Raw genomic sequence first — 27,987 nt, 5'->3', positions numbered from 1 at the left:
AGAATGACCCAATTATCAGTATGTGCTTTCATACATTGTGGTGTCTGTGAATGTTCAGTATGTCCAATCAGGTGAGAGTGAATCTGCCATGTTTAAAGTCTGTTAGTTCAAGAAAGACAAGTATACAAATCACGGTAAATGAAATGACAGTAATACCACCACAATGCCCGTTGGTCTTGGTGGTACAACAGGGGGTGACGCCGGGTCTGCCGTGTCCAGTGCGTTTCTCCTGGATTCAGTCTTAGGCCCTGACTGGGTCTCTGGTTTTGGTTCTGGGCTGCGGGGAGCTAACTGGATGGATAGAGATGCTACGTGTGTATCTAAACTTGAGTCTCGCTGTGGTGGAGATTTGGGGTTGGGATCTGCGTTCAGGTTGTCAGAAGAGAATTTAGTTGAGGACAATTTGCCTTCTAGAACCCGAGTGATAAAACTGTTAGCATTGGCCTGCTGGGAAGAGAAGGGGGGCTCCTCAAGGGGGGCTCCCGATGTCAAAGTGGAAGTTCTGGTGCTCTTGGAGTAAGAGTATGACGAGGTGGCACTTGATTTAATGGTGCCTTTGGTAATGACATCATCACTGTGTGGGAGAGAAAGGGGGGTGTCGGAGAGCATTGAGAGGGAGCTGTAAGAGGGAGGGTTAGGAGTTGTGTGATAGCTCTCTCTCCGAGGAGGTGGCAGGGGAACCTGACAGAAAAAAGGCCAGTATGAAGACAGAGTATGCGTAAATGTAATTGAGTTTTGCTATTTAACCCACTAAAAACAAATTAAATACAATAACAACTAATCAGATGAAAAAAAAATTATTAAGCTAAAAGAACTCAAATGATTACTTGAATTAACAAAATAAATTGAAAAACATAGGAAAAAAGTATTCCCAGAGGAAATTGACAACTCTTTTTTAATGTTTCAACTTTTTCTCAGATATTTCTATTAACTCATTCCCCGCCAGTCTTTTTTTGAAAAGTTGCCCGCCAGCATTTTTTGTGATTTTCACAAAAGTTTCACAAAATGCCTTCCAGGATTTTTTTTTCTAAAAATATATAAACATACAAATATATCAAATGAATAAAAAACAGACCCTCTGCTTTTAAAAAAACAAAAAACAAACAAACAAACAAAATGGGAATTTTTTCCCTCTGCTTATAAATTTGGTTATATTGGTATTTTTCTTCAAAAAAAATTTTTTTTAGCAAAAAGCTAAAAATATTTGGATTTTTGTGAAGGAATTTTGTTAGAGATCAGATTCAGAACGATTATCAAAACATACACGTAGTGTAAAATTAATAATTAATTTTTTGCTTAAGTTTTTTATAAATTGGGTAAGTGGATACACTGTAAAAAAATAATACGCTGGATATAGTGCATCATTTTTGCATCCACTTTTTTAAGTAAGTTTTACTTGAAATTTTAAGCAACTGGATTAATGCAAAAATGATGCACAAAATTTTTAAGTAAATCCAGCCTTTATTTTTTTCAGTGTAGTGGATAATCGCAGTATTACACATTACCATAAAAACTCATCAGGAACAAAAATTTGTTTTCTCTTAATTAACAAAATAACTCGTTTATGGCGGGGAAAGAGTTAAGATTCCAGAGAAATACAAATACAGTTGTTGACATTAAGAATATACAGAACAGCTATAAAACATATGTGACCCTGGACCACAAAACCAGTCATAATTCTTTTAATAGAAAGTTATACACAATCTGAATAAATAGGCCTTCATTGATTTATGATTTGTTAGGATATGACAATATTTGGCTGATATCCAACTATTTGAAAATAATAAAAAAACACGGTAAAAAAAATCTTTGCTACCTTAATTTTTTTGTTTAATCAACTAATTTATTTAATCAAATCATTTTAACTTACTATTATTTATCCTGACCAGAGATGAGCCGCTACAACTTACAAAATATGCTTTAAATAAGTCAACCTAATTTTAAAAGTTGTAGCTACTCATCTCTTGTCAAGATAAAAACAGTAAGTCGAAATGTCTTGCAAATCTGAGTTGATTTAACAAAGAAATTTAAGGCAGCACATTTTTTTTACAGTGCATATTCCTAATCATATTTTTTATATATATTTATGGAAGGAAGTTTACAAAATATCTTCATGGAACATGATCTTTACATAATATCCTAATTATTTTTGCCATAAAAAATATGAAAATTGAGACCCATACAATGTATTGTTGGCTATTGCTACAAATATACCTGTGCTACTTATGATTGGTTTTGGTCAGGGCCACACACTATATGTGGATGGCGTATCTTTTTGCTGTAAGAATAAGACATATTTGGGAAAACTTCACAAAATTTTGACTGAACAAATTCAGAAACATTGGTATACACTATGATGATAACATTTATTTTGAAACTGAAACCTGAGAAGAGACATACTGGAGAAATAAATGACACACCCCGGTATTTATCATTTGTAATTTTTTCTTTCCTCTAAGTAGCCTGTTCTGAATTCTATGGTATGAAAAACATAAAAGGAACAGTACAATTTACCTGTCCATAAAATAAATTAAAATGTATAATAAAAAGGAAATTACCACTGTGGGTGATTTCTTGTCCTGCAGGTTGGGTTTAACACTACGGAAACCTTTGGCACTCAGCGACGAGCTACTGGCATCTCCGTTCCTCAACCGCTCGGACACACTGCGCGAACGCCAGGGATCTGCACACAGCAAACTTATTTTAGTAGGACACTTAGAATACACAAAAATGTATAAACATACTGCACATGAAAAAACATTCACACACAGTAATACATAACCACAATTTTTTTATATTTCTGTCTGTATTTCTGACTGAAAAATATCAATATCAACAGACAAACTCATGTAAAAACACACCCACAAATCCAACAAACACTTGCCTGAATCTGATGACTGAGATTCACTACCTGTTAAAAAAAAATATATTAATATATACATAATGTAACAGTTACATGAGTCATTACTGCGAATAACCACAGACAAAAAGTTACTGTAACAAACTGTATAAGGAAAATATTTGACAAAACATTTATGTAAAGCATGTAAAGAGAGTGAACAATGGCTTAAAATATAGAAAAGAAAGATGGCAGAATTGTAAATTTTGCACCATTTAGATTTTTTTCATGGTGTACAATAGTTAAATTAGATAAAATATATGTAAAAATATTACTGTAAAAATCAATATACATCAGAATGACAGGGGTTTGTATGGGAAGTCACATATGTTTTTTATGGTTTTTTGTGGTCTATCTATGATGTGTGAAAGCCACTGCAACATATTTTTTTGCATTCAGAGCATCACTCGTATGTGCCTACAAACAGCTTAGCTTTAAGTGATGAAGGGCATGGTAGGGCATCTGTAAATGTGTATTGACTGCCTGCCTGTGGCTAACAGCTTTTCATAATTTACAGTTATTTCTCTGACATGTCTTGAAAAAAGATGCCAGTTTCCAGCAGACTCACTTAAACAGCAGAGTACAGTATGACAATATGACAATAAAGGTGCTGGATACTTTAAAGGGGGGGTTTAATGGTATTTCAAGCATTCTGACTTATTAACACAGTTATAGAGTTGTTTCCTCATGCTAAACGTAGGCAAAGTGTCAAAAATGCAGTTGGGCGTTCTTCAGAGTATTTCTGTGCCGAATGCACTTCGCCAGGGTTCGAACAAGTTTCGGCTAATTTTTTTCGATTATGGTTCTAACTGACGTTTCAGGGGTTTTCGATACGTATCACTTCTTTATATAGGCTTCCGCCAGAAAACTTCCCCCGGAAAACCCCGCCCAGCCGTCAGTCAGCGGGAGACGCTAGAGCTTGCTAACAGCTTATCACTCCACTCAGCTTTGTTTAATTTCAAAAGTCAACAATGGCACAACAAGAAGTGTGTTTTTGGATGTAAGGAGAAGACATCCAGCCTTATGGAAACAATGGATATAGTTTATTATCCGGATTAGCAGCGGAGTTTTGCGTGTGTGTTTGATGCGCTGGATTTTCAGAACCGGGTCATGACGAGTTACACGTGGTAAGTAAGACTTCTGTCTTATGTTGGAAATAGGCGCGTGTATATTAGATAAATGACACGAACATGCAGTGAATCATACGTTATACGTGTTGTATAGTGTTGCATGACTCGTACTCGCTCCTCCCGTGTTATAACTCCTCCTTCTTCATTTTTTCGTACGTTATCGGAAAGATTCGGTAAAGCTAATCTTTCTTTTATAAATCTGATTAAACTAAAGACTCTTCAGAGATATAAAGGATGTCATACTACTCTATAGGTACTCCAGATTGATATCAGAAATGCAGAAACAGCGTGTGTTACGTGAGCTTTAAACTGATAATTCAATGATTTTACACGAGATTTTTACGAGTTTATAATGACATTCTTTTAGCTGTTTACTTTGGTAACTCTGCTGTTTAGTGATTTTGGATTTAACAGCAGCCTTTGATACGGTCAATTACATGATTCTTTTAACTCAACTTAAACAATGTGTGGGTATTAAGGGCATAACGTTTAAATGGTTTAAATCATATTTGACTGACAAACAGTTTTTCTGTGAATTTTCTTTGTCTGCTGCTTCTCTTACTTGTGGTGTCCCCCAAGGGTCCATATTGGGCCCCATGTTGTTTTGTCTTTACATGCTGCCTGTGAGGTCCATTTTAAAAAAAAACACAACATCTTTTTTCATTGTTACACGAATGATGTACAGATTTACTTGCTTGTCAAAAGAAATGATAAAGCCTCAATATAGTCACTGTTAAATTGACTCATCTCTTCAGCATTTACAGTGCAAAATGCAGCACCAGTTAGGGACAAAAAAGCGTGAGCATATTACCCCAATCTTAGCCTCCCTCCATTGGCTTCCGGATCGTTAAAGGATTGATTTTAGGATTTTATTATTTGTTTTTAAGATTTTAAATGGGATGGTTCCAGTTTACCTGTTCACATTAGAACAGCTCGGACAAATGAAAGGTTTAAGACTCACCTATATTCCTTAGCCTTCAAGTTAAGTTTTTGATTTGTACTCTGTTTGTATTTTTTAAGTGTGTTTATTTCATTTTGAAACTGTAAAGCACTTTCGTCAGCTATGGTTGTTTTTAAAGGTGCTAAATAAATAAAATTGAAAGTGAAAATACTGTATACCTATGGCACTGCAATGCAATTTAGCCTCTAATAACCCAGGATTTAAATTAAAATTCTAAATCTAAATCTGTAAATTACTTAAAAGCTACAGTGAGAAATGAACTAGACAGACAAGGTAAGCAAGAGTATGTGGTGAAATACATGTAACACAGGCACACAGAGGGGGTCTGGGAAAAGATCTCTTCTACTCTACTAAAGACAGATGAAACAATGATAAACTAAGGACACACCTCTAAATCTAGTTCTGAATATCTGTATTTGTTTAATAGCTGCGCTACATTACTGATACCTGTAGTAGTGTACAAATTAGGTGAACTCTGCACCCTCTTCACAGGCCACAGAGTGAGAGACAATGACGAACTCTTACGAGTACATCCTCCGCTATCTGGATTATGTTTTTACTCATGCACACAAGCAGAAGCATACATGCACAACAAATAGAAAGCAATCACATGCATTATCAAATTATATATTTTCACAATATTAATATTACTGTATGAACTGTCTCTATAATAAATGATACATATCTAATAAAGGAAGCATTTTAAAGGGATAGTTCGAACAAAAATGAAAATTACCCCATGATTTACTCACCTTGATACCACCGAGTTACACATGCCCATCCTTTTCATACGAACACATATTCAGATATTTTTGAAAATGTCCTAGCTCTTCCAATCTTTATAATAAATTAATATGGGTTCTACTTCCTTCAAGTCCAGAGAACGTGCATCCATCCTTCACAAAAGTAATCCACATGGCTCCAGGGATAAATACAAATATTTTAAAAATATCAAAATATGTGTTCGTATGAAAAAGGATGGACATATGTTAACCGGGTGGCCCCAGGGTGAGCAAATCATGGGGCGACCCCCACTCTTTGGCCGAACCATCCCCTTAAATCAAAGCATAACAAATCAAAATACATTTGTGCATTTGAAATGCAATCATGCACCTTAAAATTTCAGTGATAAACTGATATACCTGTATTCATGATGAAGGACTCCACCAAACTATGTTCTGAAGAAGCACACTTTCACCTGCAACATACATCAAACTGCTTTTAATAACAATCACAAAATCAAATAAGATTATGTTTTACCTAATCATCTATTTCAAAAACCAGATAATAAGGTTTAAATAATAAATCCAATAAATAAATCCACTTTTACAAGGTGTTTGGACATGTGTGTGGGCAGTGTGTGAACACAACCAACCTACAATGACAAATATCCACCCAAACATGCTGTTTTGATTCTGTTGATTAAGTGACATCACAAAAACAAAGCCCCGTCCACGTCCACTGACTGACTGGTTAATTTTAACCAAAAGCATTTCTAAATGTGTTTGTCAGCACATTGTAGTGCTTATGCGGCTATAGATACTATTGTATCAGACTATATTATCAGGAATCAGGTGTATTTTTAGCCTTAGACTTATATTACATCTTGTAAAAATGGGCATAATTTGTGCCCTTTAAAGCAACACTATGTAGTTTTTTTACCTTTAAATAATGTCTCTAAAATTATTTCAGTGATAGAACAGCTTTTAACTTGACAAATTGTACTGTTGCTGCAACCTGAGCAGCCTCCTAGCTGCTACAAGCACACTCTGAAAGTGGCGGTGGAGGGTAGAGCACACAGCCCGCCCCTCCCCCTGCCTGCAGAAGAGTGTCTGATACCACATGGGGGAGCTGTAAGTCTTTTTTACATGGAAACTACATAGTGTTGCTTTAAAGTCACCATGAATTAGAAATGGATACATTTTTCTTTTCTTTTTTTTAATATTGTACTTTTTTATAAATGATTTATGTGCACTTTATAACCTCATCATCTTAAATCAAAAATGTTATCCTCCAATTCCTCTCAAAACAGCTACTCCTCTCTTCCTGTCACAAGTTAAGGCATAAGGGCATGGCTATAATTGGGCACTAGCTGCAGTTGATTGTTCTCGTGTTTTGTTAGCAACGGCAATCTTCCAACGATCCAACCAGTTCCCGACGGATGAAATATTTAATAAAGACAAAAATAAAGACAGTCGCAACTCCCTTTTTATGGCGACTTTAAACAGAATCGCAAATCATAAATCAATATAAAAAAATGTGTTAGCAGCAAAAAATGTTGTGGGTTTGATTCCCAGTAAAAACTTGTAGAATGTATACCTCAAACACCCTGTATATTGCTTTGGATAAATGCATAAAAATAAATGACCACTAAGAATATCTTTTATTATTTTAACACTGTGATGACTTAATGCTTTTTAATCTGGTCTACAGTATATCTGGCACAGTTATATATACACACACTATATTCAGTCAGTGTGTCAGATGCATATTCTGTTTTAAACAAGTTTGTGGTGTATCAAATAGAGACCTACACCTTAATATGGGTCCATGATGTGTACTGCCTAGAAACGTGGGCGTCAGTATGCAAGTTTGGTGTAATATACTCTGACTGACACCGGACAGTCTGCGGTCAGTATTTGTAAACAAGCAGCATAAGGTGTGGAATATGTATAGTGATCATAGCGTCCAAATCTGTCTCTGACAAACACACTAAATATACAGACACATAAACAGCGCCAGTATGAGATAATGTTGTTGTAATCCTCATAACAACTGATAACTTCTCCTTTATTCACAGAGGTGAGCAGGGACAATACATCATAATGGATTAAAGAGAGAGAGAGGGGCAGAGAGAGACCTTATGACATAAAAATAAGATTCAGCTGTCATATAGTTCTTTGCTACTGACAGATTTATTGCTTGCCAAGATAGCCGTGTTACACACAGGGAGAAAGACGTCTCTGAATCACTGCAGCCATAACAATTTTATAAAAAAACAATATGCCAAAGCAAATATTGCTTTAAAGCTGTAGTCTACGATGTTGAAAATCGGTCGAGAAAGCCTGAGACGGTAAGTAAGTTTTAAAAAACTCATCCCGCCCCTCTGTGCTACCTGATCCCTCCCACCAGGAAATGACCTGAACAACGTTACTCACAGTCAAGCTGTGATCACCGGTAGTAAACATCGGAACAGAGATTTACCGAGCAGTAAACACATAAAGCCTTGAAGGAATGAACACTTACAATTATGACTGATTGACGTTATTTACTTTCACAACAACGTTTGGCATACGTTTCCCCTCCTGAGCCTCGTTTCCCCTGGTCAAAAGTGCTACCTAGCGCACATTAATTGCACAATAATTATTAGTTAGTATTGCTAAGGTCTATTTTAATGAAAGAAAACATATATCAACTATATTTTCCTCATTTGATTACATTACAAGTCATGAAACATTCAATGTTTAATTTATTTTAATTATTCTTGATATATATTAAATTAATAAAAAACTTTTTAGGGGGGGTGGCACAACAACCTGTTTGGGGGGCACTGCCCGCGAATGCCCCCCCTTGACGCCGGCCGGACAGCTTACATTGGTCAACTTCTCTGCCACTGTACACCCAATAGAGTGAATGGATTTTTTTCATTCTTTTTTCTCTTTATATTGTTAGAATTTTAGAACCATAACCAGCATCTAAACAAGGTTATTAATAATGAACAATCTTTGAAATCGTAGCCATGGCTTTACAGCACCTACATTTATAATTTGATGTTATGTTGTTCTTAAAAGGACACTCCACTTTTTTTGAAAATATACTCATTTTCCAGCTCCCCAAGATGTAGCCTCTTATGGAACGGCTGAAACTCCACAAGGAGGCTTATTTGTTCCTCAGACGTTGCATAATAAATGTGACATCCGAATATATTCATTATAAATCGTGAATGAAAAGTGAGATTCGAATGAATGTCCGTTAGTGAACTATTGTATGCAGTATTTATATCGTAATTGCGTCAGAAACCTCAAGATTGTGAGATGAACAAAAGGTTTGGATTAAAAGGCTTGGATATTCCATTTCCTTGGACTTTTGGGGATTTATGAACAATTTGTTTTGGACAATTTCACTGAAGCGGATAAAGGGAAGATTTTGAACGTAAGTAAATATCCTAAATTGGCGCCGCCCGGTTCAGGTAACTAACAACGAGATTACAGTTTTATGATTGCTAAAAATCATCTTATGCTTTGTGTGTGCGCTTAATGGAATCGCAAAAGTCTAAGCTTTCCAACGATGTGCCGCATGACCGTATATTTTAAAGATTTAATGCTTCAATGTTACAATGACGTTCATGCAGCCTCACGTGCAAGGGAGGGGGTGTACCGTGTATCCGTGTTCCTTATCAGGTTAAACTTTTGATTTTTACCGCTTTGGAATCCATTCAGCTGATCTCCGGGTCTGGCGCTTCCACTTTTAGCAAAGCTTAGCACAATCCATTGAATCTGATTCGACCATTAGCATCGCACTAAAAAATAACCAAAGAGTTTTGCTAATGGTCTAATCAGATTCAATGGATTATGCTAAGCTATGATAAAAGTGGTACTGCCAGACCCAGAGATCAGCTGAATAGATTCAAAAAAAGTAAAAATCAAATGTTTAACTCTAGGGGGCTGGATATTATTAAATAAAGCAGAGTGTCCCTTTAACTATCTGTATACACCATCATCTTGACCCCCAAAATAAAGAGTACTAAAAGCACTAAAATTAGTTTGTATGTATCTTTAAAAAGAACAAGTCTCTGGGTCAACATGAAAAGAAAACCATTGGGACTATCCAGCTCTGTTTACAATCTTTCTACCTTGTCATATTTCATAAGCCTCATCATATACAGTACATGGTGAGACATCTGGAAGGGAAGGGAATTTAGTGGCAAATAAATTGACAACTTGTCATGCTATGACCCATAACACTTATTTGTCTACACCTCAACATCAGCCATTTGGTGCCTTTTTTAATATTCCTGATGTATAAAATGAGGAAGTCCAGGTTTATGTGTTTTTCAAGTTGACTATCCCAGTTTTCTCTTAGCTCAATTTGGACAGCAGAAAATCATGCTTTTTAGCTATATAAGACAGTACAGAAAATATTATATTGTTATGGCCTGCCCTGCAACATCTTGTGATCATAATAAAAAATATAACCATTTGAAAAAGCAGAAAAAAATTGACACGGACACCAAATGTACCTACAATTATGATCACCCAAAGATAATTTGTTAGTCATAAAAAATGCATAATACATACAGAATAATGAAAAAAAAAACTATGTAAATATATGTACCCCAGTCACTGAGGCTGTACTCTTTCAAAAAGTACAGCATTGCACCTAAAGAGTTCACATTATTACCTCAGACAATTTATGGTACCATACATATCTGTACCTAATGGGTATTGCCCCAGTGATAGCTGGGATACATATTTTGACATTTTTTTCTTAAAAGTTTACTGACAAAACCCACGTCAGGCTGATGAAATAAACACATACTTGGCTATTTGTTTCACCCTTCAATCTGAAAAATATCTTGCAGCTGAGCCTGGTTGAACAATGCAGAATTACAGTAGTCAAAGAGAAGTGTAGAGCCATGTCAGCCAGCCCATTATATTACGGAAATGGCAGCTTAATTGCCTGCTAACACAAGCTGCAGATGGCATTGAATGTTTGTCACACATAAGTGCACCCGAAGGGCTTTGCACTAATATTGCAGGAAACTAAACAAGAGCTAAAAACTGCAGCTGTGTAAAGATAAAGAAATGAGAGAAATATGAGGAGGTAAAGTATAAAATCCACTGCGAGGTTATTGTATGGCTCTCAGTCTCCATTCGTGAATTTAGTGTTTCTGCAGATTTGACCTGACAGTTGATTCAGAGGGGTTCAGACAACCGTGTTAACATCAATATGCGCAATATTTCAGATCTGACAAAATTTGTCTCACTCATATTTATTGTTGGCTCTTTTTAGCCCTTGTCATTTGCTGCGTTTCCATTACAGATTTGCGCATAACGTATGCAATATTTTTTAAATGTCGAAATACGAAAGGACGGCGTTTACTAACCGATGAATGCGACTAAAAAGCAGTTTTTCCTCTTGCGACAAGTCAATCCAAACATCACGTCGACAGATGTTGGTAGGTTTACTAATATCACATCCACCACACTAGCCATAATTTTTTCCCGAAGAAGACGTTGGAGTATTATCCAAACATTAATGCCAAGAAAAGCCCTTATATCTTGCAGAGACAACGTCTCACAATTATCTTCAAATAATGATTATGGGACTTACGTACATCGCGTTTCCATTGCAGGTTTGCGAAATACATATTTTCCGAATTGCCAGAAAACCACCTCATACGAGCATATAAACTTTCTTGCGATACATGGGATTTTTTAAATACATTTTATACACTCACCTAAAGGATTATTAGGAACACCTGTTCAATTTCTCATTCTTGCAATTATCTAATCAACCAATCACATGGCAGTTGCTTTAATGCATTTATAGGGTGTGGTCCTGGTCAAGACAATCTCCCGAACTCCAAACTGAATGTCAGAATGGGAAAAAAGGTGATTTAAGCAATTTTAAGCGTGGCATGGTTGTTGGTGCCAGATGGGCCGGTCTGAGTATTTCACAATCTGCTCAGTTACTGGGATTTTCACGCACAACCATTTCTAGGATTTACAAAAAATTGTGTGAAAAGGGAAAAACATCCAGTATGCAGCAGTCCTGTGGGCGAAAATGTCTTGTTGATGCTAGAGGTTAGAGGAAAATGGGCCGAAGAGCAACTTTGACTGAAATAACCACTTATAACGACCGAGGTATGCAGCAAAGCATTTGTGAAGCCACAACGCGCACAACCTTGAGGCGGATGGGCTACAACAGCAGAAGACCCCAACAGGGACCACTCATCTCCACTACAAATAGGAAAAAGAGGCTACAATTTGCACAAGCTCACCAAAATTGGACAGTTGAAGACTGGAAAAATGTTGCCTTGTCTGATGATTTCTGTTGAGACATTCAGATGGTAGAGTCAGAATTTGGCGTAAACAGAATGAGAACATGGATCCATCATGTTACCACTGTGCAGGCTGGTGGTGTTGGTGTAATGATGTGGGGGATGTTTTCTTGGCACACTTTAGGCCCCTTAGTGCCAATTGGGCATCGTTTAAATGCCACGCCCTACCTGAGCATTGTTTCTGGCCATGTCCATCCCTTTATGACCACCATGTACCCATCCTCTGATGGTTACTTCCAGCAGGATAATGTACCATGTCACAAAGCTCGAATCATTTCAAATTGGTTTCTTGAACATGACAATGAGTTCACAGTACTAAAATGGCCCCACAGTCAGCAGATCTCAATCCAATAGAGCATCTTTGGGATGTGGTGGAGTGGGAGCTTCGTGCCCTGTATGGGCATCCCACAAATCTCCATCAACTGCAAGATGCTATCCTATCAATATGGGCCAACATTTCTAAAGAATGCTTTCAGCACCTTGTTGAATCAATGCTACGTAGAATTAAGGCAGTTCTGAAGGTAAAAGGTGGTCAAACTAAATAATAAAAAACAAAACTTTAATTTTGGGGTGAACTAACTCTAAACAGCGCTTATCCTAGTCCCACACTAAAATGCATGTTTGAGCTGCCTTGAAAAACACCTCGCACTGACGTATATTTATTGTTTATGTCTTTGACACTTAATCATCTTCATCCAACACAGCTGGTGGCAGAAAACATGTCTGTATTATAAGGTCGTATTTTATTCCATATAGCCGTTGAGTTAAACATAAAACTGTAACAGACTATGAATCTGTTGTGGGTGTGAGCATGTGTGTTTGTCAAGTAAGCATAAATAAAATCACACAGAAATAGCCGCCATCGACCGCCAATGAACTGCACATAAAGAATTTGTTTTGGGATATTTTTAAAACACCATGACAGATTTAAAGGACCATTTGAGTCAGCCAAATAAATCAACTCTACATAACTTGACGACAGATTCTTCAAAACAGGAAGGGCAATATCGAGCTTGTCCTGAAACGACAAAACAAATGTTGATATTAAGTCTGATTTGCAGTTCTTTAATCTTCAGGGAGGTTAAAAATGCCAAGTAAAGCTAGCAGCAGGGAGGAGGGGAAGTTATGGGAGGTTGTTTTGCTGTCATGCAGGTCCGCTTGTGCCATTAGAAAAATGTGAGGCTGTTTGGGTTTCTAAAGTTGTTTTGGTTTTTACTCACGTTGTCATTAGCATTCTATTGAATGCCTGAATGAATATGTGTGTGTGTCTAAATGCTTTAAGCTCCTGCCTGCACCATCCCCGCCCGAACCACAGAGACTCTCTGCCTCCTTTTGTCAGAGACGCTGATTCATTGGTGGTTTCTCCTGCGCACCACAAACCACATTCAACTTCCTATTAGCCCAGTGAAGCGTCTGGCACAGTATGCAGCATGTAAACTACATTTGTGTTTTGATTTGTTTGCACAAAATTCCAAAAGCACAAAGAAAGCACGGTCTGATAAAACGTACAGTACCACTGTAAGATTCTTTGGATGAAAGCAACTGCTAAATGATCAGATGGTTCTTCTATACATTTTTCAACTTTGTAGTCTGAGCCTCAGGACCGTTAGGTGAATGTCTGATGTACACTGATCTAAAAACACTTTAGCAGATTCAAAGTCCTCTGAATGGTTGAATTACACAGGATTTCCAGGAAATGTGTGTCGCAATCTGTAACAGTCTGTCCAGAAACAACACAAAACCGTCTGATTGAAGAAGAAAGCTATTTGATAATAGTTTTTTTATACTATGGAAGTCAATGGTGATCCTGTTTCCTGCTTGATTACTAATATCTTCCTTTGGGTTTAGGCGAACAAAGAAATTTATACAGGTTTATAACAACTTCCACTCTAAAAATGTCTGGGTTCATGGCCGTACCCACCATTGAGGTCCCCGAGGTGCGGACCTCTGTCATTTTCTGATGCTCGTCTTATTTGACTCAACGTTCAGCGCTCGTTTAGCTTCTTGCTGCATTGCGCAGACCGATCGGCATGTGACGTCTTAGCACCGCGAGACAGATTCAACAGTAAATGACTCAGTATGCTTTTAAATCGATCTCGAGGTAGTGTGATGTCACAGGCCAACAGGTCTGCGAGAAATTTAATGACGAGAAATATGAAACCGCAGTGATTGTCAAGGTGACAAGACAAGAAACATTACTGCAACTGAGCCACATGGGTGTGCAAATTTAATGCGCTGCTTTCACTCATTCAGCGTGTTTATTAACAAAATTCAATGCCACCCTTCCTTTAATTCTTGAAGTGGTATTTTTACTATATAATGATTAGATTCACTGTGTTGTACTGGACTGCTGCTAAGCTTGAACTTGAAAACGCGACGCATCACGTGTGCGGTACAACGTTCATCCACTGGTAGCGCGGGTGCACGGAGTTTAAATTAGCCCATGTTCATCTTTTGGCTTAAACATTTTATTGCATTCGGTCTTAAAGCCTAATAAACAGTACCTGTTGAAGTTAATTAAATTACAAAAGAAAATCACTCCTGACTATAACTTCTTCCTATAGTATTGAGCTCTGCTATTTAAATAAGTTTAAGGTTTATCATGGAATTTTGATTTCCTGAACAACTTTTACTAAAGTTACTGCAGTTAACACAGAGCATTTTGCTTCATTAACAGACAGTATATCAGATGTGAGAAGTTTAAAATTCAGCCTTGCATTATGTTTACATCTTAAAGTTAGTATAATGCATGCAGGACAAGAAGAATATTTATCTAATGTGGGGTAATGTGAAGTAATCATAGATTCATTTATGATTTTTTAATAATTAGAGTTTTCTTTCATGAGATATGGACCCTCTAAAGTAGCCTTGGCCAACCCATTTATAAAATTTTAGTTCCACCACTGCATTACCGATGTTGTATTTCAGCATATTAAGTGTATAATAAGTATGTGCATATTGTGAATTAATTTAATAAACTAATTATTGATAGCCTTTAGTTAATTCACTAAAATGATTCTATTCACTTAGCCTATGTTTACTTTACTCGCACAGCCCAGTGTGCCCATGATGGTAAAATAATTATGACAATGTATTTCTAATGACCAACACAAGTCTTCTGCATACTGACATGGTTTGAAATCTATAGTTATTTGATTCTTTGGTTTTCTGATGTATTAAAATTCATATATGTAGAGCAGACACATTTTTTCCTGGGATGCATGCCCTAGAAAAAAACGTATATGGACCTCGGTATTTATAAAAGCCTGTGTACGGCCCTGGCTGGGCTATTTTTGACCCACAGTTGGTAAATATTGGACAGAAAACACCGCTTGTTTTAAAGGTGCAATTTGTAAGATATTTGCAGTAAAATGTCCAAAAACCACTAGGCCAGTGTTATATATTTTGTCCAGCTGATTAATATATCAATATATCAATATATTAATATCTGTAATGTTTTCAACTACTTGTAAATCGTGAGAAAATTGCCATTGACACGGGGCAGTGTCTCCTGTCAATGACGTTAATATCCATGTGACCCTTTGTCACCGCCTTTACTGACGTAAAAACCACATGACAACAGTGGTCGAGTTCGAAAATATAAAATGGCAGCCAAGGAAGCAACTGGAGCACAAATTTAGTGAAAATAAACATATATTTTCACTTTTTACACATTTTAATTGCATTTCTAGCGAGAAATTAGTATTGTAATTTTCAAATATGTGATTAGTTATCACAAAGGCGCTCTCTGTTTATATTTCAAACACGCTGCCTTTGAAGTGCGTCGGAAAGCGTTTCTCTGAGCTGCCTTCAGGCCTCCGAAGTCATTTCCTCATGAGGCAGCGAGGCAACAAGTCATCACTGCCTTGAGTTTTCGCACGCAGCCAGTGTCGTGGACAAATGCGGAACTATGCGTTAGCGCCTGTCGGGCTACGCGCTTGCTTATGAACTTATGGATAACTCTTTACCACCTGCCGCTGGTTGTGTCAGCTCCTGTAAGCGTACGGTCCAACCAAACGACCCAAGAAGAGTGTGGAACAAAACGAGAGAGGATCAATTTGTTGTTGCATTATCTGGATGGAGAGAGCTTCACGACAACATTTAACTAGACAGAGATTCTGATCCTGCTTGTGTTTTACGCGATGGGTGAGTTGTTTTGATTCGTAACCCTTCAAAAAACGTATGCTATTATATTGATCACAACATTAGTGTGTAACGTTATTGTAATCAGCGCGTCTTCCCGCGAACGATATGCACATCAAAAGGTATTGTACAGCAATATAAATGGTCATTTTAAGACACTTCAAAATAAGATTTGTACTGTCAATACATTATGTGAAAAATCATTGTAGATTGTAAGTTGAAACTTAATTCTGTGCTGTGTTAACCATCGAATTTTGGACTAAAAGTGTAACATCTATGACTAACAATTTCGTTTTGAACATCACATATAAACTTACATAATGAAATAAACAATGTCATCAAACGCAACTTTTATAAGACTTGATTACCTTATCCATCAACATCATTTCTCGTTCGCGTCTGATTGATGGCCATCAGCGGTTGAGTTAAAGACTACAAATCCCATAATTCCACGCTGCTTCAGAGCGTCATTAAACAACATCATTGTTATTGATCTGATCTGGCGCCATCTAGCGGCGCATAAATACAAATTGCATCTTTAAACCAACTGCTTATTTTACCCCATGGTTGCATAACAACAACCCAGCATTGGGGCATTTTAACCCAGCATGTGTTCTGTCCAATATTTACGCATTATGAGTAAAAAATAACCCAGCCATTTTTAGAGTGTGAGGGTAAGTAATAACAATTTTCATTTTGAGGTGAACTATCCCTTTAAATTGATTAAAAATCAATTGACAGCCCTGCTATTCTTCAATCATTCATAAATAGAATTATAGGATAATTTTGTTACTGCGATCTAATAGGAAATGCAAGCAATAATGTATTAGAGGCATTGTTTAATGTTTAGTTAACGCCATAAACACAATAATGGTTGTGTTCACCGCAGATGGATATTTATTATATATTTTGTTATTTTTAAATCGAGAATGTGGTCTAAGGCAGAAGCAGTAGATTATTTTTACTGTATGTTGTGGTTAACTGTTTGTGTGTAACCCAGGGCACCACAGTTAAATGTGGCACTCATGATGCTTTGAAATAAAGCAGTGCTCCCTTAGTCAAGTTTAATTCAGTTCGGCGCTGTCTCGTATTATTTTAACCAAGATGATCAGAACATGATCCAGCGACCGGGACAAACATAGAAAAGCCTGCGCTGGTGAAAGCCACAACCGCAAAGAGATTCTGTATTCAGAAACAGCCCTTTATAAAGCAAAACACACAGTTAGTCCATGTGTTATCCTCATACTCTCAAACAATTATGGGAAATCACTCAAATAGACACAAAATAAAATTACTACAAGTGCATCTAAACAAGTATGAAAATAATGTTCAGTAAATGCTTAATGCGTATTGAAATGTACAGGGGGGACCGTTAAAAGCGTGATTGAGATAAGGTAACTGCTCATTCTTAAAGGGGAAAGGTTGTGACATGTCAAGGCCACAGTGGTGGGCACACTTATAGACTGTCACCACCAAAGTGCTATTTCTGTGGGTGTGTATACAACTATTTAAAGCTGTACCAAAAGGGTAGATAAAGAGTTTTATATACCAGACTCACCTATCTGTACTCATGCTTCACTCTTTGATAAGTTGGAAGTAAGTGACAGCTATTTCTGGATGTAAGTCACCTTAAACGAACCCCTCTCTCATCAATTTACCATTAAAGTCACAATGAAATTAACTCTTTCCTCACCATTGATGAGTTATATCGTCAATTAAGAGAAAACATTTGCATAAAAAAACTGTTCCTGATGAGGTTTTATGTTAATCTGTAATACCATTTACCCAATTTATAAAAAACTGAAGCAAAAAAAAAAAATTTACTAATTTTAAACTCTGTGTATGTTTTGATAATTGTTCTTAATCTGATCTCTAAAAAAAATTCCTTCACAAAAATGCAATTATTTCAGCTTTTTACTAAAAAATATTTTTGAAGAAAAATATTTAAGAATTTATAAGTAGAGAAAAAATATAGATAGGATGAAACGTTGTTTCTTTTCCCCCGTTTGGTTTGTTTGCTTATTGTTTGTTTGAAAGCAGAGGGTCTGTCCTTTCATTTGATATTATTTGTGTGTTTATATATTTTTAGAAGAAAATTTTCCTGAAAGGCATTTTGCGAAACTTTTGTGAAAAATCACAAAAAAACTGTGACAAAAAACAACATGGTTAAAGGTGCAGTGTGTAATTTTAAGAAAGATCTTTTGACAGAAATGCAAAATAATATACAAAACTATATTATCAGGGGTGTATAAAGACCTTTCATAAGGAACCGTTATGTGTTTATTACCTTACGCCTGTTTCACACATACTCCGTATGCAGTGCGTTTGCGGTGCGTGTTGCAGTACGTATGCGGTGCGATCCGTCAAGCATCCGTTGTGCTTTCACACATACTCCGTTTGCAGTGCGTTGCTAACCGCTGCTTCTGCGTATCAAATAATCATGTGATTGACACTTTCTGTTGAAAAGCGCCTCATCAATAAGCTATATAATAGCCTGCTGTGTTTTTTTTTCTTCACAAAACAATAGATATTATTTGATAGACTAGGATGTTTAAAATCTCTAGTGTAATGGTCAGGACACATGAAAGGATCAAAGGTCTATTTATCTCCACATATATCATAAATATAAATTAGCATTATAACTTTTGAAGAGAAAATATAGGTGACAAGCATGGTTACATTATAGGCTACATTTCCTATACTATTTATATATTTGCATAGACGAGAGTATTTATATAACGGCGATGAAGCTCATATGGCAAGAAATATTCTCAAATAATTAAAATAACAGCATAATGACATGAATAAACAGACAAGGAAGCAAGATTGACATGCAAATTGTATTATTACCGGAAAAACAGCAATATTACTGAAACAAACTCTGAGGTAAAACACGCTGTTATAACTGCAACAAGTCTAAATAAGCTCAATAACAGTTGAAAAAAATCATTATTATCTCCAAAAACGTTGTATGACAAACATTATATTTAAAGCAAATGTATTCTTACAACCATTCCAGATCAACACATTATTCCATATTACTGAGCACGTTCGTCTCTCGCCTCGCTCTGTTATAATAGCGCTGATTGACAGGTGCGCTTCCCCGTCTATCAAACAGATCATTTTGTATAGTTCTCTTTAAAAAAAATAACCATAATTTTAACGGTTGACAAAACGGTTTTTGTCAGATTGATTATGATTTGTATTACCTTAGTTTAACTAAAAATTCCATGGTTATGGATATTGTTATAAATTTGGTTACTGTTGTTTTACAAATAAAAACTAAAAGACTATGTTAGTATAATTAAACAATGGTAAAATTAATAGCATACTTTATGTATATGCAATGTATATAAGTAGAATATTTAACATGTCATACATATAATTTTTTAACTCGTGGTAAGTGTTTTGCCTTAATTGCTTCATGCTGGGATTAAACAAATAAGATTACAGAAAAACCACTGACAAACTTTATTTACATCCATTTAGAGTGAAATTACTGCATTTTTGTGTAAATCCGTGTTCATTCTGACCACAAAACACGTGCTATCACTTTAAATCAGCGCGTGCAGCTTGCGTGCCATACAGCAAAAATAGACTAGCTGCCGAAACGATCGCAGCACTGCTGCACCGCACCGCATCTGCAACGGACAGGACGGACCGCATACGTATGCTGTGTGAAAGCTCTAACCTGTTAACATGGCTACGTAAAAAATTACGTACCGCAAACGCACTGCATACGGAGTATGTGTGAAACAGGCGTTAGAATGAGACATTTTATCTACATACACGAGGGTCCCCTTACATGGAAGTTGCCATTTTGTGCCGCCATGTTTCCACAGAAAAACAAACTTTTTTACTAAGTTGTCTCTAGCAAATAGCAACATGACCCAACTTTAAATGATACAATCAGATCTCGATTGACGAATCCAGCCCTGCCTTTTTTATTTTAGAAGCCATTTCACTTGTATGTACGTCAACAAGGTGAAAATAAGACAAGTGCTACTTTTGTTTCATGGCGACTTTAAGTCATCATATTATTTAAAGGGATACTTCACCGATTTAGCATTCAGCTTTGTATCTGTAGAAACCCGGCAGTATTACTGAATGACCATGTTTCCCTCCATCATTTCCCCTTGAGAAGAGAGATATCTGCATTTTGGTTCTGCAAAAAAGTCCTCCGATGATGCAAAAATCGTCATATTACATCATCGGAGGACTTTTTTGCAGAACCAAAATGCAGATATCTCTCCTCTCAGGGGGAAATGAGGGAGGGAAACATGGTCATTCAGTAATACTGCCGGGTTTCTACAGATACAAAGCTGAATGCTAAATCGGTGAAGTATCCCTTTAATTATCCTTATGCCGTCCCAGAGTTATTTTAATATTTTTTTTTATAATGTCATTGGATGGAATCCACCCAGTGTGTTAATACATTAAGCAAACCAATGGGTTTGTGTAAGAAAAATATTTATATCTTAAAAGTTTTAAACTGTACCCTTTTATGGAACGGCTGAAATTCCACAAGGGGGCGTATTTGTTCCTCAGACCTTGCACAATAAACGTGACACCTGAATATTTCATTATAAATCGTTAATGAAAAGTGAGAGTCGAACGAATGTCAGTTAGTGAACTAATTGTTTACAGTATTCATAATTCGGTAAGAAAAGTCAAGATTTTGAGGTGAACAAATCGTTTTGGATTAAAAGGCCTGGATATTCCATTTCCTTGGACTTTTAGGAATTTATGAACAATTTGTTTTGGACAATTTCACTGAAGCAGATAAAGGGAAGATTATGAGGGTAAGTAAATATAAATCATATTATGCTTTGTGTGTGCGCTTAATGGAATCCTGAGAGTCTAAGCTTTCAAACGATGTGCCGCATGACCGTATATTTTGAAGATTTAATGCTTCAAAGTTACAATGACGTTTATGCAAGGGAGGGTGTGTGCCGTATGGCACAGTGATCCTTTTCAGGTTAAATATAGCATTTTGGGTATTGTTCGCATACATGTTCCCAAGAAAGTCAAGTTCTGGCTGCCTCTTGCATTAAGTTTATCGTCCTTCACACTTTAAATTGTCACCAAAAATAGTAGGCCATTAAGGTAGGAACTTAAACTATGATTTCTTTAAAAAAAACTTTGGTGAAACTCAAGAACTGAACACACAAAAGAAAGCTAAGAAGGATGTTGAAATGTTCAGATAATAAGAAAAAAGTTGTATGGCTTTAAAAGATATTCACAGTACGTTTACTTTTACGCATTTGACAGATGCTTTCATCCACACCGACTGTGAAAGGAAATCCTGTCTTCAGTCTTGAGTCCCTCTTATACCACCATGCAAAAGCAAAACCCCTCCAAATAACGAAGAGTCCATTTCATTTTTTCCAAGCGAAACAGCTTCTGAAAGAGTATGAAGATATTTGTTTGGTATTTTGTGGTTTATTCGTCAAAGCTTTATAACCTTGGAATCATTGCATCAAGGGTTGCAAGGAGTTTTGCAATACGCGGGGTGGTTAAATACCAGCTGCTCGGTCCAGATTGCTCTCTTGTTTTCCTAGCTGACCACAGATATTCTAGTTGACTGCAACAAGGCACTTTTGTTTCCCATAAGTTTTGCCCTTATAATCTCCAAAACCAAACCAGACCATAAAGGCTAATGAATTGCCGCAGTCCCCAAACTGTGTTTTTAGATAAATGTAATCCAAAATAATAGAAGCAGGCTCCGGCTACTCGAACAATACACAGACAATTAGGAAGGAATAGAAAAAAGCAATAGGCCACTAAAGACTGTAATCATTAAACCACTATCAATTCGGAATTTCTCAACAATTCCTTACATTCCTAATAAATGTTCCTGGTTTTATTGGAAACTATTAATTGCTGTATGTTATTCCAAACAGAAAACTGTTTCTCTTAAACTGAATAGAGTCTGAGTAGATCTGAATTAAATATAGATCTGAGTTAAAGAGCATAATTTATACATTTTTTACTGCTCAGAAACTGTATTTTATTCAGCATTTATGTAACTTACAAGCACACACTACATAAAAGATAGCAAGGACCCTTTGAAAGCCATTGTACCGTAAGCTTTTTTGATTACATAATATAGCATCTTCTCAGAGCAGTAAAGCCCTGGTGACATATTCACTGTGAGTAACCTGTTACTCCTTACTGAGCCAACAAAATATTCATGCACCAGAGGGAACAAAACTGATGAACATAACACAGAAAAAGCAAACAAAGAAAGATCTAATAGCCTAGAACTTCTATATGGGAAAAATAAAACTTTTGAAAAATTGCATCATGTGGTACGGTGAGAGAAATCAAATTACAGTACAGTACAGTATAGCTGTTTCACAGGAAAACAAAGCATAAATTAAGACGAGAGATGGAAGAAAGGCTGATAAGAGAAAGTATTTGAAAGGCTATCGAGCATTATGTAAGAAGAATGTGATTCTTCAGTTTGGGACACTGATGAGGCGCATTGCCTCATGCACATACGCACAGCGTGAACTTCATTAAGACTCAGTTCTAATTGGACATTTGTCCACATAGTTTGTGTGCAGCTTAAAAGACAATGAAGACTTGGCACAATAAAGGAACATGAACAATGTCTCTTTCATTCACACACACATCAAACAGACCCATACGATATGTAGAAACATGGACATGTGTCACTAAACCTCAAAAGACAACAATAAAGTAAAAAGTACACAACATTTGTTTTTGTACACTGTTCCTTTAAGACCAAATCTACGAAGATACAGTAGTTTTTTTTAAGTCCCCCTGAGTTAAATTCAAGCTTTTTAAAAGCAAAAGAATGGTGTGAAAAGGGAAAAACATCCAGTATGTGGCAGTCCTGTGGGTGAAAATTTCTTGTTGATGCTAGAAGTTAGAGGAGAACGGGCCGACTGATTCAAGCTGATAGAAGAGCAACTTTGACTGAAATAACCACTCGTTACAACTGAGGTATGCAGCAAAGCATTTGTGAAGCCGCAACACGCACAACCTTGAGGGAGATGGGCTACAACAGCATAAGATCCCACCGGGTACCACTCATCTCCACTACAAATAGGAAAAAGAGGCTACAATTTCACGAGCTCACCAAAATTGGACTGGAAAGACTGGAAAAATGTTGCCTGGTCTGATGAGTCTCGATTTCTGTTGAGACATTTAGCTGGTAGAGTCAGAATTTGGCATAAACAGAATGAGAACATGGATCAATCATGCCTTGTTACCACTGTGCAGGCTGGTGGTGGTGGTGTAATGTTTTGGGGGATGTTTTCTTGGCACACTTGAGGCCCCTTAGTGCCAATTGGGCATTGTTTACTGTAAATGCCATGTCCATTCCTTTATGACCACCATGTACCCATCCTCTGATGGCTACTTCCAGCTGGATAATGCACCATGTCACAAAGCTCAAATCATTTCAAATTGGTTTCTTGAACATGACAATGAGTTTACTTTACTAAAATGGCCCCCACAGTCACCAGATCTCAACCCAATAGAGCATCTTTGGGATGTGGTGGAACGAGAGCTTCATGCCCTGGATGTGCATCCCTCAAATCTCCATCAACTGCAAGATGTTATCCTATCAATATGGGCCAACATTTCTAAAGAATGCTTTTAGCAACTTGTTGAATCAAAGTCACATAGAATTTAGGCAGTTCTGAAGGCGAAAGGGGGTCAAACACAGTATTAGTATAGTGTTCCTAATAATCCTTTAGGTGAGTGTATAATTCTACAAACACTTGTGTATTAATAGATTTTATACACAAAAAAAAAAACAGCAACAATAGCAGCCATAGTTTAAAGCCACATCTGTGTTCACATGTGAAGTTTCTTTTTCTTGTGTGACAAACCAAGGCTGTCTGTTTCTTGCTCATTCTTGACAACACATAAAATGTAAAATTAGTGCAATAATGATAGAGCACACCATAAATTAAGATTATACTTCATTGATTTATATTATGTAGAATTGGCAGAGTTAAACATGCCGTAAACGCTGAAAAATCTTAGTTCAACATTGTCTTTATTCTTATTTGTAAGGCTTTGATATAATTGTTAAAACAAAAGACTTTATAAAAGAGTTAAGCAAAATACACAGAAAATAAGTGAATAAGCAATATAATTTCCAACAAAACTTTATTCAACAAAAGTAACAGGCAGAGTTACTCAACATTGTGCAACATAATTCGAATACCAGATGCCAACTTAAGCTGCTTGACCTTTTTCGTAAAAAAGGAGTGAAGAGTATTTGCAGCTTTGAACTCATCGCAACCTCTATGAATGTTAGCGAGTCATGGGAGTAGTTAGGTTGTGTGATGATGACATGACAAGTGAATGATGGATTGCCATGGAAATGTGAACGTCATTTATAGACTATTTTGCCTCTTTGAATTTTAAATCATTCTGCATTTAAATACAGTATATTGCTCCATTAAAACCTCAACATGAACACAACTCTCCAATAAAAAAGTGCGTAGGACGAATTTACTTTTTATAAAAAGTGAGCGGGACATGTCCTCCGTGTAATCTATGCACCTGCCTGCAGTGCATGATCACTCAAAATACACACTTGCAAAGATGTGAATCATACAGAAAGCATATACTGAAAGTGTATAAATGCAATAATTATATTTCAGTATTATTCAGTTTCCTTATATTAAAGGAATAGTCCATTTTCTTAAAAGAAAAATCATAATTTAGTTGTGGTTTAAAAGTGGATTTTTTTTTATTTTTCGTTTCGCTAGATAAGACCCTTATGCCACAACTTATACCCTTAAGTCCATTAAAATAAGAAAAATCCTGCAATGTTTTCCTCAAGGAAAAAGAAATTCTTCTCGACTGAACAAAGAAGGGCATCGGCATTTTCGATGACGTGGTGGTGAGTGGATTGTCTGGATTTTTCTTTTAAGAAAATTGACTATTCCTTTAAGTATCATTATACAGTATTAAAGCAACATCAGTCAGCTATTCCAGCTGAACTATATATATGTCACCAGTATAATGAATCTAAAGCTTCCATCTCTAAAGATCTTAACTGTAATGCACTATCAATTGTTATAACACATTAGTGTTAATATTATTTAATCCTTAACAAATCTGTATATCAAGAAGGGTTTGACAGGCCCACTCAATTCTTATTGTTTAATCCAGTTTTTAGAATGGGAAAATAGATTTTGCCATCATCAAATTCAACTTTGGATGTGTGTGCATGTTAACAGGTTCGGTTATATTTGTGCAGCCTCTTTTTTTAAAAGGTCAAAAGTGGTCCTCACTAACTGAAAAGCTTGTAAATAAGCCAATTTTATGTATTGTTTTAAAAATAACACTTTCTGTGAGGGAAACGGGTAGCTTATACAGTAGCGTTACATCAATACGGGGGCCTCACCAGAAGTTTTAAAGGCCCGTGTATTTGTGTCTGCATACACTGTCGGGCCAAGTTTCGTACCATTCCCAGACTCCTGAAACTCAAACTGACTGTTTTCCTGTGCTTTCGTTTAAAGGCTTGTTGTGGTGAGAGCCAGCGAGCTTAAACAAACCAGATAAACAAAAGAATGAGGAAAAGAGAAAATATACACATAAAGAGCCTGCAGAACCATCCTCTCTCTCTCTCTCTCTCTCTCTCTCTCTCTCTCTCTCTCTCTCTCTCTCTCTCTCTCTCTCTCTCTCTCTCTCTCTTTTGGTCTCTCTTTCTGTCTCTCTCTCTCTGTTGTTTTAATGCATGACTGGGTAAAATATGAACAAACCCAAGCGTTTGTTTAAATTAACCAAGAAAAGTGCATTTGACTTGAAACAATCCAGCATTTTGGGTTGAAATAAACCAGCATAGATTGATTCAACCCAACAGATGTGTTGGTGGAAACAACCCAGCATTTATTTTTCCACTGACGCGAGAAAAACTGTGTCAAATAACATGATTGTGGATGTTATGATGTTATGGATGTTTAATTCAATGCCAGAGATAGATGGACATTTTACTGTGCTATCCTGTACTGTGCATTCAATGATGCAGAGAATTCCAACAGTAACCAATTTGTTGGGTGCAGGTGTGCACGTGTGTATGTGTATACAATAGACACATTGATGATCTCACTCTCTATGTACTTTAGGGGTGATAAAGTCAAGGTGGCTTTCAGAACATCTCTAGAGAAAAAAAGTAAAAGGCATGCAAACAGACATAAGAGACAACAGTGCACATCCTACCAACTTGCTTTATGAATAAATTATTCGGCACAATAATATGTAAACTTGACTGAACTGAATGCGATAATTTACATAAGAATTGATTTACACATAAATTCTGTCTACTCATGCACCCATTGTGTGCTGAAAATTTTAAGAAACTTCACAGTTCAGGTCATAAAATAAAGAATGTATGTAAACGGGCAGGTTTTAAAGGATTTATTTTATTCGTTTTATTTGGCATCTCTGGTCTAAGTTGCACACTGACATTTTATGCTCTATTTCAGTGCTGGACTTGAACCACAACCTTCTTTCACAACAAGGGGAGAAAGGAAGGAAGGAAGAAAGAAAGAATGGTTGGTATGCTTTAGGTTCATAGAGAGATGCACTTGTTTTTTTACTATGGCAATATAAGAGCACTAGACAGGTCTGCAGTGATAAATGAAAATTATAAGGACAATCTTTCTGACTTAGCACAGGCTGAAATGCTGCAATTCCCCCTAGGAGACTTACTGCAGCTTTTGCCGTAATATGACTTGCAACTGTGCTGACCCACTCATCAGCCACTGCTTTGAAAGACCAGCTTTTACATTACAGCATGCACTTGCTTTTAAAAAATCGTATGTCAAATGTTTATAGCTGACATCAATGACTTACTGAAGCGCATACAGTCAGAGAAATTCCACACACACTGTTATAAAAGAATAAATGTCAAATGTCTCTTCCTGCTTTCTTTCACTGCACTGATTTTCTTATTTTTTATTTGACCTTTTCTGCTGGATTCAGAATATTTGTCAAAGTCTTAACATTCAGAGATTACCACTATAGGAAAACACTTTCTTCTGGGGTTCATGCATTCAGTTCTTGTTGCAATTAGTAACCCAACTTTCTCACATCTGCTAAAATGTATGGAAATTTAAGAAGCTATAAAGAGCCTTAAAGTGTTATATATTATTGTAGTGTTAAAAGGTGCAGTGTGTAAATTTTAGCTGCATGAAGTTGTGAAGTTGTGAATTGAAAGCAACGACTCGGTCCACTGCAGCACCCCTCGCTTTTGAAATGCTTAGAGAAGCTACAGTAGCCGCCACAGGACAAACATGTCTTTGTTGGAGACAACTGTCTGGCTTCTGTAGAAACATGGCGGCACAAAATGGCGACTTCCATGTAAGGTGTAGATAAAACGTTTCATTCTAAGGTAATAAAAACATAACGGTTCATTATGAAAGGTCTTTGTACACCACTGATAATATAGTTATGTATATTATATTGCATTTCTGTCAACAGATCCTTCTTAAAGGGGGGGTTTAATGGTATTTCAAGCATTCTGACTTATTAACACAGTTATAGAGTTGTTTCCTCATGCTAAACGTAGGCAAAGTGTCAAAAATGCAGTTGGGCGTGTTTCAGAGTATTTCTGTGCCGAATGCACTTCGCCAGGGTTCGTACAAGTTTCGGCTAATTTTTTTCGATTACGGTTCTGGCTGACGTTTCGGGGGTTTTCGATACGTATCACTTCTTTGTATGGGCTTCCGCCGGAAAACTTCCCCCGGAAGACCCCGCCCGGCCGTCAGTCAGCGGGAGACGCTAGAGCTTGCTAACA

At 36.7% G+C, this 27,987-nt stretch overlaps 1 protein-coding gene across 16 annotated transcripts in view; it reads right to left on the bottom strand.

Moving 5' to 3' along the window:
• sorbs2a (sorbin and SH3 domain containing 2a) overlaps positions 1-27,987 on the bottom strand; it is a 90,259-nt gene that overhangs the window by 40,630 nt on the left and 21,642 nt on the right. For 11 of the 16 annotated variants that reach the window (XM_055205661.2, XM_055205658.2, XM_055205663.2 and 8 more), the window contains exons 2-6: positions 6,133-6,188; positions 5,438-5,533; positions 2,885-2,911; positions 2,559-2,683; positions 157-681 (exon numbers count right to left, since the gene is read on the bottom strand). In XM_055205661.2, the coding sequence (XP_055061636.2) occupies positions 157-681; positions 2,559-2,683; positions 2,885-2,911; positions 5,438-5,533; positions 6,133-6,142 (783 nt within the window). In that variant the 5' untranslated portion in view covers positions 6,143-6,188. The remainder of the gene's footprint in view (positions 1-156; positions 682-2,558; positions 2,684-2,884; positions 2,912-5,437; positions 5,534-6,132; positions 6,189-27,987) is intronic. The other 5 variants (XM_055205668.2, XM_055205666.2, XM_055205667.2 and 2 more) reach the window with 2 other exon arrangements.

Source organism: Misgurnus anguillicaudatus, chromosome 3 (assembly GCF_027580225.2).
Source record: "Misgurnus anguillicaudatus chromosome 3, ASM2758022v2, whole genome shotgun sequence".
Classification (NCBI taxonomy): Eukaryota; Metazoa; Chordata; class Actinopteri; order Cypriniformes; family Cobitidae; genus Misgurnus; species Misgurnus anguillicaudatus.
The sequence above is the reverse complement of the archived record's forward strand: the minus strand, read 5'-3'. Positions and strand labels throughout refer to the sequence as shown.